Below are 17939 nucleotides of genomic sequence, written 5' to 3' on the forward strand. Positions count from 1 at the left end.
GTGTTTTGCATCATGAGATTTCAGTCTCATCAGCACGGAAGAGTTCATAGCTAAACAGGCTACTGAGAGGGAAGGCTTAGTTGGAAGGGGTTCCTCAAATGCATTTCTTGAGCCGCCTTTTTTCATTCCTTTATTCCTTACTAATTAATAAGCCCGGCAACTGTACTCTACCACAATTTCTGTATCTTCACATGCCCCAGAACTGTAGGCTAAAATCTCTAAAACTGAGAACCTAAACAAAGATGTCTCCATTAAGCTATTTATATCAGGTATTTTGCATGATGAAAAACAGTATCATATCTCAAGGTTTCCTCCATTCTACTGATCTACAAGTTCCTCTAGCTCATCAACTACTCTCTCCATTCCCTTTAATCGAATTATTAGCTTATTTCCAGGAGACCTCTGCTGAATTGTGGAGAATATCTGACTTGTGTTATAATTTCTCGAGTTATATGAAAAGCGGTTTAACCCAAGTAAGAGAGAAATAACAATAGAGAGATCTATTTGATATGAGCACAGAATATACATTCTTGTTAAATGAAGACTGTAAAGACGAAATTTAACGTTAAGACTGAAAGAAAACAGCCTTGGAGGCTTAAAATAGCTTTAAAACTTCTTGTACTTCTTATGTTCATCAAAGGGTTATATCGATCAACCTACCTGGAATTTATAAACTGCTTCAAGGCAATGAGAAGTCAAAAATCGCAACTTTATAGAGCAGCCAAGGATCTACTAACCAAGGAGGTAACATTCAAAGTAAAACCTGGGCTGTGGGTGAAACTCAGGAAAAGAGAGCATCTCGATTGCCTCTCATCCCATCCCCAGCACTGCAAAAGGAAACAAAAGTAAAATTTGGTAAGAAGTCACCTTTAGGAATGCCAGTAGTAAGAACATTCTAGAACACTGACAAGTTGTCGTCAGAATATCTATGCATTTACAGCTTTTCCCCCCATCTTTCATATATGGAAACAGTTTTACAGACAATTAAATCTATGTGGACTTTGGGTACACTTTAGTAGAATTTGGGTCCTACATCTCCCATTCATTCCCAATTTTAGCCATGTTTCTAAGTCAGATCCAAAGTATTCTCACATATACATGTACACAGGCAGAAGTCAAAACTAGGAAAGAGATAAAAGAGGCAACACACCTGATTATTCTCTTAGCTCAAGGCAGAATGTTTACATTTTCACTGCTCTCCAGCACTGCACACCAATAATAATGTTATATTTTAAAGGATTCTAGATCCTTATAAAGAAGCATACCCAGCTACTTGTCGCCTGTGCATTAAGCAGGGTACTCAGCAGACATGAGCAATAGCATTGAAAGAAGCAAGACTTTGACCAGATTAATCAACTGTCAGGATCTGTCTACTTGCTATTTCCAACAGACATTACTAATCCATGCTTGAACTTTACCCTCTGATGCCTCATATGATGATGGCATATCACTTAAAACCTAACACACAAAGCAGCAGAATAGAGAAGCACTTAACATTTAAAGCTACTTCGGCCTCAGTTATAGACATCTATCTCTCCTAGGCTTTTAATGAAGCATTTAGCACATCTAAGGAGCCATTTGTTATGGGTTGTATAATTTTTCATTCAAAATCCTTAAAGAAAGTCTATATGATAATTAACAATATCCATTTTTATACTCCAGTTCTGTGGTATAACAATAAAACGGCACAAAAGCATCAGGGAGAGTAAACTATGTAAGTGAGTTACCATAAGAAACCTCATTAAGAATTACCTGTAGGCTGGCCTGACCACCCAGTTCTCCCAGAGTCTAGACCTCCAACCAAGGATTGTACCTGCAGGGATCCTTGCTCCAGATACATGTGTAGAAGAGGATGGTCTTGCCTGACAGCAACAAGAGGGTGGGCCCTTGGTCCCTGAGAGGTTTGATGTTCCAGAGTAGGAGGATGCTGGAGCGATGGGACAGGAGAGTATGGGATGGATGGATGGGTGAAATACTAACTGGGAAGTAGAATAGCATATAAATGAATTGAATGAATAATAAAAAGAAAAAGAAAAAATTACCTGCTAGGTAACAAGACCAAGATTTGCAAAACCAAAGATTCCCTCTCCCCTAGAGAAAGCCTGGAAAAGATATTTAGAGAAATGTCTCAGTAGTTAAAAACTTTGGTTACTTTTATATAAGACCAGGTTCCATTCCCTGCAGAAACATAACAGCTCACAACCATCAATAGCTCAAGTTCCCGTGCATCCAATGTCATCTTCTGACTTCTAATTTATTAGGCATACATGTGTCATACATTACATACAAGCAGGTAAAATACTCATACAGTAAAAATTACTGAAAAAATTAAATACTACCTGCTAATTTCATTACAACACTAAAATATAGTAGCATTATAGAAACAATTAGTTCATAAAGGCATAAAATGATGAAAATTCAACTATCCTGTTAGATCGTTGTCTTAGTCAGGGTTTCTATTCCTGCATAAAACATCATGTCCAAGATGAAAGGTGGGGAGGAAAAGATTATTCCGCTTACACTTTCTCATTGCTGCTCATCGCAAAAGGAAGTCAGGACTGGAACTCAAGCTGATACAGAGGCCCCGGAGGGATGTTGCTTACTGGCTTGCTTCCCCTGGCTCACTCAGCTTCCTTTCTTATAAAAACCAAGACTACCAGCTCAGGGATGGCACTACCCAAAATGGGACCTTCCACCCTTGATCACTGATAGAGAAAATGCCTTAAAGCTGGATCTCATGGAGGCATTTCCTCAAGAAAGTCTCTGGGATAACTCCAGCTTGTGTCAAGTTGACATAAAAAACCAGTCAATACAATTGACTCCTTGTCATTTTGACACACAAACATCACTATTAAGCCTCAACCCTTACCTTCTCATTCATCCTCAAGATCTAAATAACTCTAAAACTCCCACAATCTTTACAAGTTCTTACATATTAAAATTTCAAAATCCCTTTAAAAATCCAGTCTCTTTTAAAGTTCAAAGACTTTTTACAATTCAAAATCTCTTAACCACGACTCCACTAAAACACTTTCTTCCTTCAAGAGGGAAAAATATCGGAGCACAAGCACAATAAAAAGCAAAATCAAACTCTAAACGTCCAATGTATGGGTTCCATCATGATCTTCTGGGCTCCTTCAAATGGCTGCCATCATGTCTTCAGCTCTGCCCTCTGTAGCTCCAGTTAATCCACCCACTGACACTTCTATTCTTGGTGATCTTCCCATGGTACTGGCATCACCAACACATTGGAATCTTCTGCTGCAACTAAGCTTCACTAACAGCTACTCATACGCTCTCTTCATTGTGTCAAGCCTCAAATCCTTCACATGACCCTTCAGTCCTGGGCCATCAACTGGAACTGAGGCTATATCTTTACTAATGGCCTCGAACGCCTCTCACAGGGTCAAGCCTCAGATGCTTTTCATGACCCCTTCATGCCTTCAAATCCAGTACCACCTGAGTGACAGTTATATATTACCAAGTACAGCTGCAGCATGAGGTACAACCTTGGCTATCTCTGGAACACAGCTTCTTTGTGCTCTCAGAAAACACTCCCCAGAAGATTTCACCTCAGTGATGCTGCTCTCTTCTTAATCACCACTAATTTCTTAGCTCCATCTAACCAGCATCAGTAGTCCCTGTAACACAAAGGTTTTGCTTTATTAGTTCCGGTATCTTGTTAATCACAGCTGTTTCTTCAGCCCCAGCTAACCAAAACCACAGAATCTTTACAATCAAAAAAGCAATGGCCTTGATAAGACTCTTTAATCTTCCCTTTGAAATTTAACAAGCCAGGCCTCCATCATTTGCACTGTTCTCAACATTCTTCCAAGCTCTTACAGAATATCCCACAGAGGTCTTAACACCCAATGGCTCTTCTAGCCCAAAGTTCCAAAGTCCTTCCACAGTCCTCCCCAAAACAATGTCAAGTTGTCACATGAATATACCACTTCTGGAACCAATTTGTCTTAGTAAGGGTTTCTATTCCTGCACAAAACATCATGACCAAGAAGCAAGTTGGGGAGGAAAGGATTTATTCAGCTTACCCAAGCAGGTCAGGAAGCAGGAGCTGATACAGAAACCATGGAGGGATGTTGCTTACTGGCTTGTTTCCCCTGGCTTGCTCAGCTTCCTTTTCTATAAAACCCAAGACTACCAGCTCAGGGATGGCACTACCCAAAATGGAACCTCCCACCCTTGATCACTAATATAGAAAATGCCTTAGAGCTGGATCTCATGGAGGCATTTCCTCAAGAAAGGCTCCTTTCTCTGTGATAGCTCGAGCTTGCATCAAATTGACACACAAAAAGGCCATTACAGTTGTATAGAAATCACTTTCATGTTCATTATAAAAAGTTCTATATAGAAAGTTCTATGATAAAAAGTATCTATAAATACACTGGAATTAGGCAGATATTCTTTGTACAGAATCACTTGTCATTAATATCTGACCACACATAACTTTTTCTCTCTTTGTGTGTAATGTTCAGATTGTAAATATTGCCCAAAATACTAGTACGACGTGTTAAAGGTGTGGTGCCCAGTCTGTGGCATCATTGGGTGAGATAGGGAATTGAGAGTACAGTTATACTATCAGGGCTATCAGGACCCCAGCTGCTTTCTCTCTGTGTCTCCTACCTGCCAATAGCGAGCAGTTTCACCACACCTCAGGTTTTAGTCATGCTTTCTCTTGCCAAAGCCCCAGATCCAACAGAGATTACTGAGTATAGATGCTGAGCCAAAATAAACTGTTCCTCCTTTTGAGTACTGTTTCTTGACTATTTGTTATAGAATTTGGAAAACTGACTAGCATCTCCCAGGAACTGTGCATAAGCAAATCTCAGCCATGAATATACACACCATTGTCTTTAAATACTTCTGTGTGTACTTCAACTCTGTCTTACAAAAGTTCAGTACTATTTCATACTCAAGACACTTAACATAGACACATGGTACTATTTAATATGGAATTAAAATATCTTCCATGATGGAATCAATGATCATGCATTTCAGTTAGTGTTTCTGTCTCTGTAGACACCTTTAATCTTTAATAATATAAGGTTTGGTTGTTTTATAAAGTCAATATATTTTTTAAAAGTCTACTGGTTTTCTGTGGCTCAGGATAATATATTCCTTTTCAGACTTTTCCAGATGATTGTAGACATAAAGAACTTAAAGTTATGCAATTTGTAGTTTTTAATTTTATTCATTTTTATCTATGTCTGTATGTATGTATCTGCATGAATTTATGAGTCCCACATGTACTGTCGAACCTATGGAGGCCTAAAGAGATGGCTTTATATTCTAGAACTGGAGTAATATACATTTGTGAGCTGCAGTGTGTGCGTCAGGAATTGAACCCCAGCTTCCTACCCAGAAGAGCAGTAATGTCTTTATCCATTGACCCATCTCCCAGCACCCTATATTTTTGTTAGCTATGCATTGAAACTGTATTTTCCATGTTGTCCTACAAACAACCATTTTTATTGTAATTTAGCATTTCTCATTAAAAGAATATATGAGATTTTATCTAACATCCCACAAAGGTTAAAGATTTAGGCTTAAAATTATTACTTATGTATCTTCAAGAGTCTCTTCTAATGCATTTTTGTATTTTAACATTCTTAATATATATAGTTTCTCCAAATATATTGTGATTTTCTACTTCTTAATTACAGATTTGCTATTTTAGTTGAGACATCTTTGTCTCTTCCTGGATTTTTCTACATTTACTAAGTGTTCTCTTGACATCCTGTCCTTCCAGTTTGGGGTTTTGTACATATATTCAACCTGTGACGTGAGCATCCCTATGGTGTCTTCCTCAACTTTACCAAACTCTGTTCTCTGCACTTTAATGCCCATCCCCCTACCTTGGTTGGGAGCTCAGGTTCTATCGACCCCTTTTATCAGAGTGTTTTTGATTATGTAACATAACATAACAGATTCTCATTGTCAGATGTTTCTAATTTTTGAATTCACCTACCCATGAAAGTAGATTTGGAGTGCTGAAACCAGTACCTGAGGAACCTGGGAGGGGTTTCAGTCATTAATTGGCTCCATGTTCAATGTTAGGCGCCAACAGTGTATAGACACACACACACACACACACACACACACACACACATATGCAAATTCTCATAAAACACCTGGAACACACCTTGGAGAATGGAGAACAGGCTAATCTCTACCTGAAGAGATCATCCTGTCCCTGCCTCTCTCAAAAACTCACAGGCTAGAGTTAAAACCATGAACCTCTAGGTTTTGTTTAGATTTAATTATTTTATTTTATTTTAATCAGGTTTTAATCATGTGTGTGCATGCACATACATGAATAAGAAGGGTATTGAATCACTGTAACTGTACCTCAAGTTATGAGGTGCCGTAGGTCGGTGTCAGGATCATCAGTGAAAGCATATGTGCACCTAACTGCAGAGCTGTGTCTCTAGCTCCACATTAAAATGTTTCTGAGCACAAACACACAATGAACTTGGATATTTGTAACTAATTAACTTAATGTTTCCTCTAAGATCAGTAAGTTAATGTATACTAAGTAATAGTGACAACTTTACAGAGTGTAGCTACTCCAAAAGGGAATTTTCTTTGCCAACTACCTGTTTTGTTTTGTTGGTGGTTTTGGTTTTTGAATGATTTGTCTTCCTCAGTGGAGTGTATAAGCAGGATCTGTACTTGTAGGAGCCTTGTGCCTCGAACCAGTTTCTACATGGAATAAGTACTCAATAAATAGCCAGTGAGCTGCTTTGAGGCAGAAGTTGGTCCTGATTGAAGTGGCTTTTTTAATTGACTTTTGTGTTGCTGCTTCACAGAGAAGCTCTAGGTAAAAGTAGGATAAATGTATAGAGGAATGAATGAAGGGAACACAAATCTCCTAGCTAATAATTGTGAAGAACCAGTGTTGAGCAGAGACTGTCACGTGACAAGTTCTCTTCTGTTACCCTCTCACAGGAATTCTTCTATTTGTATCATCAGACTTCAGACAGGCTTTGGAGCACAGCCTCAGTCTTTGATGTATTATCTCACCATATCAATAATGTGTTCCCAAACACTTGCATCTCTAATATGTTGATATCACAAAAAAAGCACAAAAGCTTTTTAATACCCAGGTAAAGTGCATAATAAGAAAAGAAGCCGGGGCTGGAGAGATGGCTCAGTGGTTAAGAGCACTGACTGCTCTTCCAGAGGTCTTGAGTTCAAATCCCAGCACCCAAATGGTGGCTCACAACCATCTGTAATGAGATCTGGTGCCCTCTTCTGGTGTGTCTGAAGACAGCTACAGTATACTTATATAATAAATAAATCTATTTAAAAAAAGGAAATAAATCATTTCTTTGATGTAGTGATTTAGAGTATCATATAGGTACATGTATAAGGTGTAACTTAGCTGAGTTTCATGGTATTTCAAGACATAAACTATCTGCTGGATTTAGATACATCTTCTAAGAGCAGTGAAAACTTCTGCTTGACACTTTACATTTTAGAGGACAAACTGGGTTTCTTTAAGGAAGCACTAAAATGTCTGTTTACCCTTTCACAGTGGGATTGAAAATTGATTTCTCAGTTTTCGCCAGGTTGTTGTGATCCAGCTTAAATGCTCAGAGCAACAAAGAGTGCTGGGGTTTCGAAGTTACTAATTAAAGGCTCTCAACAGTTAAGAGCATTTGCTGCTCTAGCCAAGGAGCCAGGTTTGGTTCTCAGCACCCACATGGACAGCTTACAAGCTTCTATAGCTTCAGTTCTAAGGAAGAGCCCTTTGATACTTTCTTCTGCCTTGAATGCATGTGATACACAAACACACACGCAGGCAAACACCTACACACACAAAAAAATAAAAAGTAAATAAATGCTTTTTTAAAGTTATAAATGAAATACGAGCAGCGCTGTTCAAAGGTTTCTTCGTTTATAGTGAATACATGAAAGGCAAAGGAAATAGAAGGTCAAGATTCTTCTGGAGCGCACAGAAAACGGAAACTCACAGACATGCACCGCACAACCCATAAGCGTGACTAAAGAGATCACACAGTTCTGCTTGGAGACATGCGTGAGAAATTGGGGTTTAGCTTTAGTTGTGTTAACTATGTGGAAGAATTGGGAGGTAGATCCTGAGAGCATCCAGGAACTCTAACATGGTTGACCAAACAACAGCCCACTCTCGCTGGTCAGTCAACTTGAAGCAAGATCAGAATCAACCACAGCATATCAGTTGATCCATTACGGAAAAAAATAAAATAAAATAAAAGAGGAACCTTGCAAGAAGGAAAGTTACTCATGGAAGAGTCTACTTGGACATTGGGAAAGGCTCTCAAGTGGCCACTGAGTGAAACTTCCTATTGGAGGCTTTTGAGGCATCGTTCCATAAAGAAGTAAAATGAAGAAATGAACAACAACAAAAGCAGGATAATTCTGATATATTTTTATTTCTAATATCCGAAATTTAGTCAGGCAACAAAAGCAGATAAGGAAGTGACTTGTCTGACCCTCCCTTCCAGATTCAAATTTACTACTCTCTGACTTCCCTCCGTGTATAATTTCTCTTCCTTCTGGGTTCAGATTATCTCTTTTACCAGGAAACTCTCCTGGGTTCAAGGTACTTCTTCCGCATCAAAGAAATAGGGAGCATCCTCATAAAAGCAGGGAGAGAGGAGAGGGGTTATAGGAGAGAGGGAAAGGGGATAACGTTGAAATGTAAATACATAATATATCCAAGAAAGATAAAATAAATAAATAAGGGAAAAAAAGAAATAGACTAGCATTCACATACTGTTCCTAAGCAGATTTCAAAGGATTTCGTTGTTGTTATTCAAGTCCCATAGAACTGGGTCTGTCTCTTATCCATGCCCTTCATAAAGATGAAAGAAGTACGGCTTGGTGCATTCTTCCCTAATGGTTTCTGTGTTGCTGATTCATTTCCTGTTTCCTCTATTATCCATTCTATTGCTGTCTGAAAACATAGTGAACTGATGCCAGGAGTTGCTTCTCCATCATTCACTGACCTGCTGTCCAACATGAGGTTGGTCTGTGACTGGTGCGATTTTCCTACCTCATTAGACAGAAAATCAAAACTGCCTCCTGGTGCCAAAGGTCAAACCTTACCTAAATTTACAAGTTAAAAGTAAAACCATAGCTTGTGGATCCCTGGGCTGTTTCGTATAGTCAGCATCTGTGAAGACTGGCATTCAATACTTGTCAAATCCCATTTTCATGGATAATTGGATAGGGTAGAGAGACAGCCAGATTTTGGAGTTTTTGCACTGGATTACAATTAATGGTGATTAGCACTATAGTGTTCTTTTCCTGATTGATTTTATTCTCACCCTTCCTAGTTCCTTGTCTCAAGAAGTCAGCTAGAGCCAGCAAGATGACTCAGTAAGTAAGGGCCCTTGCTGCCAAGATTGAAAACCTGAGTTTGAGCCTTGGTAGAAGGAGAGAGCTATCTCCCACATATTTATCTATAACATCTACAAATATGCTATGGCTTCTACACACATGTACACAAAGACACACACACACACACACACACACACACATATATATATATATATACATATGCACACGTGTATACACACATACATGCACATAAGGGCAATACATAAAATGCAATATTTAAAACAGGGATGTCCAGCTAGCCAACCTAAAAACATGCATTGTACAGTTCTTCAGAGAGATTATTGCAAAGAGCTGCAGAAGGAACCGGGGAGATGTATGGGGTCTCAAGTTTATAATTGGGCTGCCATAACTATGATTGGCTCATCGTTCACTCATCATGCTCCATGTTCTTGTTCAGATTTGCATTTTTTGACATGAATATTGTGCTAAGTTAATCATTAGGAAGAATTTCAGGGAAATCATTACACAATGGATTCCTTACTGAATGATATACAGGAAGCTGATTGGCTTTCCATCAGATGTGGAATGAGAGTTCCCAGAAGACGGTGTAATTGTCATATGTCGGTGCCATTAAATGATCTTTTATTAAGATTATCAACATATACTTGAAGGTGATGCACTCCTAAACTAGAGCCTAACACATGACATGCTTGGTACATATGTTCATTTTCACTGGATGGCTAAATGAGAAATAAACTTTTACAAAAAATGGTAAATTTGGGCTCTTCTTCTCAAACTGGGGAAATCTGCCTGTTGAGATAACAACCTAAGCCTCCTAAGGCTGATGCCTTACATTTTATACTCAGCCCACTTGGGAGTTTTACAGTATTTGGGGGATTAATTATTATGTTAAAGCTCTAAAAAGCCCTACAGAGACATGTGCATGTCCTGCATGTCTGGACGGAAAGTCTGAGTCACTGGCACACAAGTCAGATTGTCACAGCATTTCATATGTGTTAGAGTTCTAAGGCAACTGAAAGAGAAGAGAGGCAGAAAAGAGATCAGTTTGGCCTCAGCAGGCAGAACTGTTTATGTCAAACTGCAATGGGCACACACAGCAGGAAAAGGGTGTCTGCCAAGAGAAGGGGATCTTGGGGCTTATATAGGAGGTTTGGAAAATTAAATGCAATGGATGGGGAAATGTGCAAGCCTGCAGTTTCTCCTTCTGGAGCTTTTTGTCCAGATGAGGTTTTTTGCCTTTGAAAACTGCTGTGCCACAGATACGAGGATGCAGACCATAGTGGGTAACGAGTCTGGGGGAAGGGGCTGGAGATTCAAAATAGGGTCTTGGTCAGTGTCTGACAGAGTTTGTTCAAGTTAATCCTAACACTATGGCTCTCTCCAAAGAGTGTACTAATGTACAGCCCTACCACTGTGCTAAGAAATTCTTCTTTATTTACTGCCCCATCAATATTTGATATTAAATCAGTTTATTTTGTCATTCTGTAAAAACAAAATGCTAATTATTTGATCTTATATTTCTGTAATGGTGCAGGTTTTTGCTTTTTGTATTTTTATCCACAAATTATCTTATTGTCTTTTAATCTGTTTTCTAAAAATTATGTTGTCTTTGAATCATTTTGTTTGTTTTTTAAAATCAAAAAATAAGACTCCATGGATAGAAAAAAATTTACAGAAGTTTTGCTATCTAGCATCTACAATAGCAAAATCTATGCAAACAAATCTAAAAAAAATGTGAAAAACAGGTTGAGGGCTAGAGAGGTGACTCAGTGGTTAAGGCAGAGGATCTGAATTCCCAACATCACAAGGGTAGCACACCACTGCTCACATGCATCTGTAGCTCTAGGGAGATCTAGCACCCTCCTCTGGCCTTCATGGACACTTCACTCACATGTGCACATAGCTATCATATATACACACAATTAAAAAAGAATTAAGGTTGCAATTAAATATGCATGGAGTATCGCCATCCTGTGTCTTTAAAACACATGAAGTAGGTGGGTTGGTGACCCCATCCCTCTTCTGGGGCCCCTGGCCAAGAATTGTTCTTGTCTAAAAGAAATTCAGTGACAAAAATGGAGCAGAGACTGAAGGAAGGACCATCTAGTGACTAGCCCAACTTGTAATCTATCACATGGGCAGGTACCCAGTCCTGACTCCATTACTGATGTGCTATTCTTGTAGAGAGGAACCTAGCATGGCTGTCATCGGAGAGGCTCTACCAGCAGCTGGTTGAGACAGATGAAGATACTTACAGCCAAGTATCGTACTAAGTTTGGGGACCCCTATGGAAGACTTAGGCGAACGAAGGACCTGAAGGGGATACCAACCCTATAGGAAAAACTATAGTATCAATTAATACAGGTCCATGGGTACTCCCAGAGACTAAGCTACCAATCAAAGAGCATACACAGGCTGATACAAGCCCCTGGCACATATGTAGCAGAGAACTGCCTCATCTGGCCTTAGAGGGAGAGGACGTGCCTAATCTTTAGAGCTTGATCCCCCAGGTAAGGAAGATGGTGAGGTTAAATGGGTGGGTAGATGGGATGGAGTAGTGGGTGAGGGGGATGAGGGAAGCACCCTCTCAGAAGCAAAAAGGAGGGGGCTGGGGTCAAGAACTCTGGAAGGGAGACTGGGATGAGGGCAATTTGGGATGTAAATAAATAAAATAATTTAAAAGTAGGATATAAAAGAAAACACATGATGTAATACTGACTATAGCTTATTGGTAACTATACATGTGGGAATAGCATGATCTCTACCAGCTTCAGGCAACAGCTATGGTAGGTGAAGGGGATGGGGGAAATGATAGTGGGAGTGAAAGGAGGATAATTAGATATTCATCTCCTGTCTGAGGATAGCATGCTGTGGCCTTCATGTTTGTTATATTTAGGTATGTGTGTTTTGTTTAGATACAATTCTTATTTACAATGTTTACAACATCTATGGGTATACTTCTATGTATATCCCTTGACAAATATGTATTTTTAAAAAGCTGAACACACAAGGTATCTATCAAATAAAACATCAACTTCGGTACTTACATGATTAAGAAACTTAAAAATGTGCTAAAGGGAAGAGTCAAGCTCTGTTTTCACTTCTTCGGTTTTTTTCAAGATTTTTTTCCAAAGAATTTTTCTTCTCTGTTTGCTTTTTTATATGTTTTTTATAGTTTCTTCAATCTAGTTTGCAATGAGCAAAAGTTTTTTGAGGCAAAAATTCGTGGAGTGTGGATTGAAACAGCTCAGGGGTACCAGCGTGAGCATCTGAGTTCCATTCATGCAGTGCAACAAGTGGACCAAATCCCCTTACCTGTACTCTGACCTCCACAGTTTGCCATGGCTCGGGGTTCCCCCTCCTCCCACAAATTAGTGTCGTTAAAAAGAAATCCTGGAGAAAATTATATTAAAAATTAAATTAATATTAAAATTGACCCTCTAAGTCAATGCCAAATTGACAGTACATTTTGACAAAATAAGAATGAATTGGGTGTCTAACCTTTATTAATAAGAAAATGTGTATTAATAATGTATTTTAGAAATCAATGTCCTTAAGACTTTTCATTGAAAACTTCATGTCTCTGAAATACCTCACTTCGAGAACACCCGATATAAATAGCACTAAAAATGTAATGGGAACGATACAATCTATTCTTATTCTTCCTAGATGGAAACCGATTATTCCACGGTTAAAAGCACTCACTGTTTTTGTGGAGGACCCAGGTTCAGCTCCCAGCACTTACATCATGTCTCACAATCATTCATAACTCCTGTTCCAGGGGATCTGACACCCTCTTCTTACCTCTGCAAGCACCAGGAATCCATGTGGTACATAGACATACAGGCAGGCAAAATGCTCATACACATAAAATAAATAATTTTTTAAAAATTTCATTCGACTCACATTCTTAAAATAAAAATAAAATTAAATTAAAAAACTCCAGCTTCTAAGGGAGAGGAATTCCTGGGCTTTCAAAATAAAAAGCATATCTCTTTAACAACCATTTTTCTGGACAGCTATTTTGAGCTAGGCAATTCTCTTCTCTGGACCATAAACTACATTGCTATTCAAATAAATAGAATTATCAGCCCTATAGGCACTTCTTTTATTTACTCATAAGGCCGGGATGGTTTAAAAATAAACACTATAATACACTGGATTTTACTGTGATAAAGGACAGAAATTGCCATTCTAGGGGCTGCATAAACTTCATTATAACCTTCCTGCAATGCTCCGAAGCAATTCTGCAAAGAAAGCATATACTGAGGCTTATCCTTTGTAGAGAAGTTTGTAACCTAAAAATACATTTATATGTTTTATTCCCCAGTGAGAGACTGGGATAATTCTGACATCTGTGCTCTCAACAGTCCTCAGGGTCTGAATTACTGTCCTCATTTTAAAATTGCTACTAAGTTCAGTCTCATGACAGAGGGCTGGGTTTATCTCATGTAAATGATGGAGCACATTCAGAAGCCAGGCAGGTGAGCCCCAGGCAGCAGGTCCTTCATATGATGACTTGAAGACGAAAAGAGAGATTCATGTGTCCTCTAGCATGGTTCTGGGATGCTGTTCTCTCTGCGTTTCATGTCCCTCCCACCTATAACGGGGAAGAAAACTTACGTTTCTAATTTTCTGAAACTACAAGAAAATGGTGCCCACAAAGCTTCAGCGAGCCCTAGCATGTTCTGCATAATATAATTTTCATATATTCCATTGTTCTCTTGTTGCTAACGTGGGGTTTCACCTAGCCTAGGCTGGCCTCAGACTTGCTGAGAAACTGAAAGTGGACTCAGTCCCAGATGCTTCTGTCTTCACGTACTATGTGCCGGGATAAGAGGTGTGTAGCACCACGCCTTATTTATGACGAACCTATGCAGTGCTCGGGGTGGATTCAGGGCTCTGTGAACGCTAAGCAAGTGCTCTATCAACTGAGTTCTAGTCCCGTCCCTACTTTCCCACTTTAATGTATTCTTTCTATGTATTTGTGTGTAGGTTTACATATGGGCCCGAGGCACATGTGTGGAGATCACAGGACAACTTGTGGGAATCAGTTTTCTCCTTCTACCACGTTCTTTGCACTCACATCTTTACCTGCTGAATTCTTTCACTGCCCAAAATATCTATTTTAGAAAGCATGGCTAGATTTTGATTTTACCTTAATCCAAACTAGTCTTTGCTACAGCATAAGAACAGTGTTTTTCTGAGCTATAATTCTTTCAGTAAAAATTCTTTATTGACTGGTATTACATTGTAACCTATTTGAGGAAATTTAATTATTCTCTTCCCACTAGACAATTCTGCTTACACAGAATTCGGTCTTAATTAGCCACACAATAGAGGTGTCTAGGATATTTAGGTCAGCTCAGGCTTCTGGAGTTTTGTTTGTTTTCTTTCCCTTTGGTCTGGAGGATAATTAGCTTCTTGGCATTTGACAAGGCATACTGTTACAATGACTCCTCCGTGTCAACTGAGGCTGACTGGTTGTGACACTGTAAATAAGGTTTGGAGTCAGGAAGCACGTTTAGAAAGTTTCCCCCACGGAGGACCAGGGATGTAGCCGAACTGGCAGAGTGTTTGCTTAGCATGATCCAAGTTCAGGGTTCAACTCTCAGCCTTGCATTAAAGAATGTGGTGATGATATCTACCTGGAATCCCAGCACTTCAGAGATACAGACACGAGGATCAGAAGTTCAAGGTCTGCTTGGACACATAGAGGGGCAGCCTGCCATACCAGATACCCTGTCTCCAAACAAAAACCAAACCAAAAAATATCTGGGGTAGAGGAATGGGGAAAAATCCTATGAAGAAAGTTCTTTGTCTTCCTTATACCCCTAACAAGTAAGTTGCTGAAGGCAAAAGACGCTGTAAGAGCCATAGGTATGTTCTTGGGGGACTTGGATTCCTCTGAGGCTAAGTCCATGTTTTCATTAAATGGCAATACAGCATGATTAACGTTTCCGAGACTCTCGCTTTCATGTAAATCTAGGTTCTTTTAATTGTATCTATTGAACACAATATGCTGTAACAGAGAGATGAGTCTTCCAATCTGAAATGCTCAGAGGGTATGCCATAAAATGAGAGTCAACTTTTTAGGCTGTGAGAAATATGCTGAAAGGAAAATGATGTTTGTGTGTGTACTTAGAATGTAGCAGATAGACCATCCAGAGGCTAGTGATAAGCACTTAGCACACTAATGCAGCGACTTGGGCCTCCAAATTCAAACTGGGAAATCTAGAAAGAATAGAGAAATAAGCCCTTGTCAAGTACACATGACAGAGAGTCTATACCTAATAGAAATTGGTGCAAAATGACAAAGGTTGAATGAGTCAAGAACTCATTACATCACAGACATGGTATCATAGAGAACTAAGAACTAGAACCTATGAATATTATAATTATTACCTTGAAGTGTGTTTCCATCTTAAGCACAGAGAAAGAACTGCCTTTTGGCTCAGTGTGTAGCTCTGTGCCTGCCTTGGGAGAACCAGTGGGTGTGTATTTACTGGAAACATGAGTAAAAGAAGGAGTCCCCAGGATTCTGAATGATACAAGTTGTTGTGCATCGGAGGAAAACAAATGTTAAGTGTGACTCCAGACATCTGAAATGTTCCAGGTCTGCTTTTCACCTAAATGGAAATTACCACGAATATCACGATATACATCTTGTTGATGAGACTGAAAATGAGATGTATAGTCACTCGATATGATGACTGCTAACTTGTGAAAGCACTCTGCTAGACAAAATAAATAAATTCCAATGACACAGGTCTGCTCGTCCAGGCAGTAGACATTCTTTTGTAAAAGGTACAGGAGATGGCCACAGGATGAAAATCTCTGAGGCACCAGATGGCCTTTGAAGCTTAGGGCTGGCGAATAAGGAAGCATGGCAACCAATAAGAAACCTGATTGACCCCAAAAAGGGAACACTGAGGGCATGTCAAAAAAGTGAACCAAGGCAAGCGTGTATCACTGGCACAACAATCTTAGTTTGGAATAAGCCTACAAATAAATGAAAAATGCCAAAGTACATGAGTATTCCTCAGGGATGTCTCATTCTGCCTTGTCTTGGTACTGGAAGTCATCCAAACTCTATCTTGGATCACAGGGTCATTGCCACAATTGACTTTTCCTTCTCTTTCTCTTCAGGCCCTGCTGCAAAAAAGAAGTATGTCAGTTATAATAACCTGGTTATCTAACCTGTTCCATGCCATGGAGCCACAGAGGAGGAAGACCTTCAGTTATTCTGTCACCCAGCCTGGCATTGGACTCTTGGTCCTGCCCGCTTCCTATCTCTGGAGGAGCTTCTCCACCCGGGAGAGCAATGTTAGAGGATCCACACATCCTGAACAGCTGCTTTATGAGACACCTTTACTTTATCTTGGCTTAAGAAGTCATTGGCATCAGCACTGCCATCTTGGCTGTAATTCTGGACTCCCTAAGCAAAGGGAGAGTTGAGACTCAAGTCCCACCCGGCTCTTTTGGATGAATCGTTGAGAGCCTCAGGACTGTTTTTTGGGGCTGACTTGTCTTTCTACGTACGTACTTCCAGGCTGCAAGGTTTTGAAATTTTCTGTACAGTTTGTGAGGACATTTGCACTTTGCCACTCAATGTTGTACCTCGGTTCACTGTTTGTTTTTGAATGCCCTGTTTTCATAGAATCCTACCCTCTCAGATGGTGGAATCTTTGGGGAAAATTTAAAATAACTAATTTTTATTTTAAAAAAATCTTGGCAGACATAAGAGGACACAAGCCCCCATGCACATCTGTAAATGACTATATGGTTATGATTATAGTATCATGAAAAGTCATGTTATTTTTTTTAAGACACACACACAAAAAGAAACTTAAAGACCAAAAACTGTGCTAAGAAGATATGCCCCACCTATCTTTGGTACACGGTAGGTGTTGTGATGGGAAAGAAAAGCATTGGTTAAATGGAATAGAGGTCTTGATCTTTGGAATGCATGCCGGTAATGTATTTTACAGTACATGTTAATAATTTATGTTTAATATTTGTATTTGTGTTCTCTTTTTTTATTTTACTTAGGGTATATGGATATTTTGCAATAATTTTAATGATTCTTAAGCTATTTGGAGGAAAGAATATGGATTTCTCATGTCTTGAGGTTTTGTTCATGCCCCCCTATGACTGACCAATGTGATAAGGACTTTACAAAAGAAGCATGTATGTTTTTTACTGTTTGTAAGAAGTACTTTCGTTAATCTTGCTGCTTATGTGTCAATTTAGTGGAAAAAAATCCCTTGCTGAAAAAAAGAATCCCTTTCCATTCTCTTCCAGTTCTGTGGTATTGTCCAAGAATGTATCAATAAAATACTTTGGTTAACTTTTTTATTTTCTGTAGTAAGTGCTTTAGTTGTTCTCCTCAACCCACCCTACACCCACTTGTTTAGAGCTTATTTGAAACCCTGGCTACAGAACACTAGGGGCAGCTTAAGTCTGACGCTTCCAATTACAGCGTGTGTGGAATGCACAGAAAAGTCCAGAGGTACTGCATGCATGCCTGGAAAAGGAACAATCACAAAACACAAGCACTTTTTCCCACTGTA

At 39.3% G+C, this 17939-nt stretch overlaps 1 protein-coding gene across 2 annotated transcripts in view; it reads left to right on the plus strand.

Annotated features, from left to right (window-relative positions):
• The window catches only part of Grm7 (glutamate metabotropic receptor 7), an 890093-nt gene extending 872369 nt beyond the window's left edge, over nt 1-17724 (plus strand). Inside the window, 1 exon segment of one of the 2 annotated variants that reach the window (NM_031040.1) lies at nt 16516-16837. In NM_031040.1, the coding sequence (NP_112302.1) occupies nt 16516-16565 (50 nt within the window). In that variant the 3' untranslated portion in view covers nt 16566-16837. 2 annotated transcript variants of the gene reach the window in all.
• The last annotated feature ends 215 nt before the right edge of the window (nt 17725-17939 follow it).

Source organism: Rattus norvegicus, chromosome 4 (assembly GCF_021556685.1).
Source record: "Rattus norvegicus strain SHRSP/BbbUtx chromosome 4, alternate assembly SHRSP_T2T, whole genome shotgun sequence".
NCBI classification, from domain to species: domain Eukaryota; kingdom Metazoa; phylum Chordata; class Mammalia; order Rodentia; family Muridae; genus Rattus; species Rattus norvegicus.